This window comes from Nanorana parkeri, unplaced genomic scaffold (genome assembly GCF_000935625.1).
Source record: "Nanorana parkeri isolate BGI_ZX_2015 unplaced genomic scaffold, ASM93562v1 scaffold2196, whole genome shotgun sequence".
NCBI lineage: Eukaryota > Metazoa > Chordata > Amphibia > Anura > Dicroglossidae > Nanorana > Nanorana parkeri.
This window is the reverse complement of record NW_017308464.1, coordinates 2,296-6,392: the sequence shown is the minus strand read 5'-3', so window position 1 is coordinate 6,392 and position 4,097 is coordinate 2,296. Positions and strand designations below refer to the sequence as shown.

Sequence of the window (4,097 nt, the reverse complement as noted above, 5' to 3'; positions counted from 1 at the left end):
TCTCCCCGCGTCCCTGTGCCGATCGTGGATGTGGGCGGGCGGTGGGGGTGGGGGGGGGGGGGGGGGGGGGGGGAGCCGGCATTGATCTGTGACCGGATCTCATGATAAAGTGCGCTGTCTGAAAGAAGAATATCATATTTATGACAGTGATCGGGCACCCCTCCACCTTATCACATGACCAGCGTGCAGGAAAACACGCCACGGGGGGGGGAATATTCATCGCTGCAAAGATGGTAACTTCCTGAAACAATGTAACAAAGACCTCGAGAGACACAAGACATGTGACTGAGCACACAGAATTCACGGATACGGAACTCCAATGATAAGAATCATTACATTGTATCTAACCCCCGGACAATACTCTTCTCTTATTGCATCACTTCTGGTCTGCTAGAAAATACCCGTTGATCCTTCCAGAAATCCAGAGAGCTGGTAACTTCCTGTGCTCTCTGCTTGTGTTGTGCTGTCACAGTCACATCGTTCACAGTTCTATCTGGGACTACAGAACTCTCCCCCCTATGTTATAGGGATTAAAGGAGAAGTATGAGGGGAGTGATTTTCACTCAGCCTCATAGTTCTAGCCGACGTATGACAATGAAACTCGCACGTCGGCTCTATAGATCGGGAAGTGAGCGAAGGCATACCGTCGCTCGCTCACTTGTCGATCCTCTCCCTGCAGAGAGCCGTGACTGTCAGTCACGGCTCCCCGCAAGGATTCCCCTCCCCACTCCGATCCTCCAGCGCTGACTGGCGGAAGGAACGGGGGAGGGGGCGGGCACAGCTGGCTCTGCCTCTAGATAGGCAGAGCCAGCTGTCACTCACGCAGCTGGGCGGATCTCGACAGTAATGTCGGTATACGTCCCGGCTGCGGCGTCTCAGTATACCTCGAGCTGCAGCTCTCTATATACTGAGCTTAGGGTGACGGGAGGACGCTAGTTTGTGTTCTCCCGTTACCCTGAGGAGAACTACGGGGAAAAGCCCTGACCCCATAGTTCTCCTTTAAGAGAGGTAAATGTGTTCTGTAGTCTTGTCTTAGGGTGACAACATTTTCTATAAATACAGTACAGTGAGTAAGTGTTGTCACCTTAGGACAGGAAGTGTGTTACTGGCAGGATCACCAGGTGAGAATAAAGGAAAGAATGCTGAAAAAAAGAAAACTAATGCAGCCGCCATATCTATGGACAGGAAGCTGCAATATATGACATTTTTTGTTCTTGGGTTTCGACTCTTTAAATACATCCAAGTGATAATTGTACCTCCTTTTAGTGCAGCGGGGGAGCAGCAAATAAGGGGACATCACCCTGTGCATCCTGGGATTGGCTGAACAGGTGAAGCAGTAAAGGAGAACTATGAGGGGGAGGGGCTTTTCACTCACCTCATAGTTCTAGCCGACCTGTGACAATGAGACTGTCACAGGTCGGCTCAGTAGATCGGGAAGTAAGCGAACACATACCGGCGTTCGCTCACCTCTCGATCCTGTCACGGCTCTCTGCCGTGACAGGGGGAGGGGCTGGATTCCCCCCTCCCCGCTCCGATCCTCCAGCGCTGACTGGCGGAACGGACGGGGGAGGTGGCGGGTACGGCTGGCTCTGCCTCTAGATAGGCGGAGCCAGCCGTCACTCACGCAGCTGGGCGGATCCCGTCGTCTAAGTCGGGATCCGCTCCGGCTGCGCCGTCTCAGTATACCGCGAGCTGTAGCTCCCTATATACTGAGCCTAGGATGACGGGAGGACGCTAGTTTGTGTCCTCCCGTTACCCTAAGGAGAACTATGGGGAAAAGCCCTGACCCCACAGTTCTCCTTTAACATTCATAGAATTCAGCTCTATGTTTAGTCTGAGTTCTACTTTAGGGCCCTTCTCTGGATGATGTGCGCAGTGGGCGTGGCCTGGCTGCCATCTGCATTCCATGGTAAATATAATACGGAGGCAGAATCTGTATGCTCGCTCTCACAGATCATCACAACATGCGTGCCGAGGGGTAAGGAGGGGCCCCCCCCCCCCCACCATTACTTCCAGGGGGACACCATACTGAGTGCTCACCCAGAATGAGAGGGGCCCCCGTTATAGGGCCCACAGACATAATCCGCCGGAACTGAGGACAGTCAGTCGGGACGCCGGGACTCACCGAATACGGTCAGGTTGACTTGCGCTTGCTTGGAGCCATGTTTGTTCTCCACCATCAGCGTGTAGCAGCCGCAGTGCTCCTGGCGGGCGCACGAGATGGTCAGTTTGCTGGTCTCCTCTGAGCTCTCCACTTTGATGAATTCACTTTCTTTGATCTAAAAAGGTAGAAAGAGCCAGCGGGGGGTCAAGAGAGTAAAAGGGTCAACGGGCCACCAATGGACCTCCAATATACACAGAGGGGGCCCCTGATCCAAGTCTGAGACTCAGAATGAACTTAACTGAGAAACAGCCAGGGAAGTGACATAGTCAGGGGGTCACCAATGGCAGCCTACATCAGATATAAGACTGGAGGGGAGGACGGAGGTCAGATAGAAGACTGAAGGGGAGGACGGAGGTCAGATAGAAGACTGAAGGGGAGGACGAAGGTCAGATAGAAGACTGAAGGGGAGGACGGAGGTCAGATAGAAGACTGAAGGGGAGGACGGAGGTCAGATAGAAGACTGAAGGGGAGGACGGAGGTCAGATAGAAGACTGAAGGGGAGGACGGAGGTCAGATAGAAGACTGAAGGGGAGGACGGAGGTCAGATAGAAGACTGAAGGGGAGGACGGAGGTCAGATAGAAGACTGAAGGGGAGGACGGAGGTCAGATAGAAGACTGAAGGGGAGGACGGAGGTCAGATAGAAGACTGAAGGGGAGGACGGAGGTCAGATAGAAGACTGAAGGGGAGGACGGAGGTCAGATAGAAGACTGAAGGGGAGGACGGAGGTCAGATAGAAGACTGAAGGGGAGGACGGAGGTCAGATAGAAGACTGAAGGGGAGGACGGAGGTCAGATAGAAGACTGAAGGGGAGGACGGAGGTCAGATAGAAGACTGAAGGGGAGGACGGAGGTCAGATAGAAGACTGAAGGGGAGGACGGAGGTCAGATAGAAGACTGAAGGGGAGGACGGAGGTCAGATAGAAGACTGAAGGGGAGGACGGAGGTCAGATAGAAGACTGAAGGGGAGGACGGAGGTCAGATAGAAGACTGAAGGGAAGGACGGAGGTCAGAGAGAAGACTGAAGGGGAGGACGGAGGTCAGATAGAAGACTGAAGGGAAGGACAGAGGTCAGATAGAAGACTGAAGGGGAGGATGGAGGGTCAGATAGAAGACTGAAGGGGAGGACGGAGGTCAGATAGAAGACTGAAGGGAAGGACAGAGGTCAGATAGAAGACTGAAGGGGAGGATGGAGGGTCAGATAGAAGACTGAAGGGAAGGACGGAGGTCAGATAGAAGACTGAAGGGGAGGACGGAGGTCAGATAGAAGACTGAAGGGGAGGACGGAGGGCAGATAGAAGACTGAAGGGGAGGACAGAGGGCAGATTGTGCTATGTGCACAGTGAGTGGGGGAGGTGCAGACACGGGTGCGGGTCGGCGGGGAGATATTACACAGATGAGACTGCAGTGAAATCTGAAGAAGTGGAAAGATATTTGGGTCGTATTTAGTACAAGGGTTCCGAGTGATCGGTATTATCAGTTCTCAATCTATAATCAATAATCACCTCTTTCCTGAATTTCATCCATGTGCAGGTGATCGGCTGAATTCCTGCCACTTTGGAGAGGAGCACCACGGACTCTCCGGCGCGGACCTTCAGGTCTTCGGGAAACTGGAGGATTTGTGGTGTGGACGCTGGAAGGGAAGAACAAGACAAAATGTAACACCGTCCACCGGGAAGAGTCTTTGTATCTGTGGAATGGGCCATAAAAACAGAGAAAAGGGAAAATTCCATGTTTACATAAATATATATCACGTGATTCCGATGAAGCGTCAACTGCCTAAGAAGGGATCTCCCCTGGAGAGATTTCCTCTCACTTCCTGTTGTGTCTCTGGGACAGGAAGTGAATCTCCCCAACGGGAATAGGTCCTCTCGTCGCTACTTTTTAAATACTGCACATCGTTGGGGGTGTCATGATCGGCAGTTGTCATAGAACG

The 4,097-nt window shown here is 52.8% G+C and overlaps 1 protein-coding gene across 1 annotated transcript in view; it reads right to left on the bottom strand.

Moving 5' to 3' along the window:
- Window positions 1–3,851, bottom strand: part of MYLK (myosin light chain kinase) — a gene marked incomplete at its 5' end in the record, with an annotated part of 71,292 nt that extends 67,441 nt beyond the window's left edge. The window contains 2 exons of the mRNA XM_018572988.1: window positions 2,126–2,279; window positions 3,667–3,851. Coding sequence (XP_018428490.1) covers window positions 2,126–2,279; window positions 3,667–3,851 — 339 coding nt within the window. The remainder of the gene's footprint in view (window positions 1–2,125; window positions 2,280–3,666) is intronic.
- Window positions 3,852–4,097: the final 246 nt, after the last annotated feature.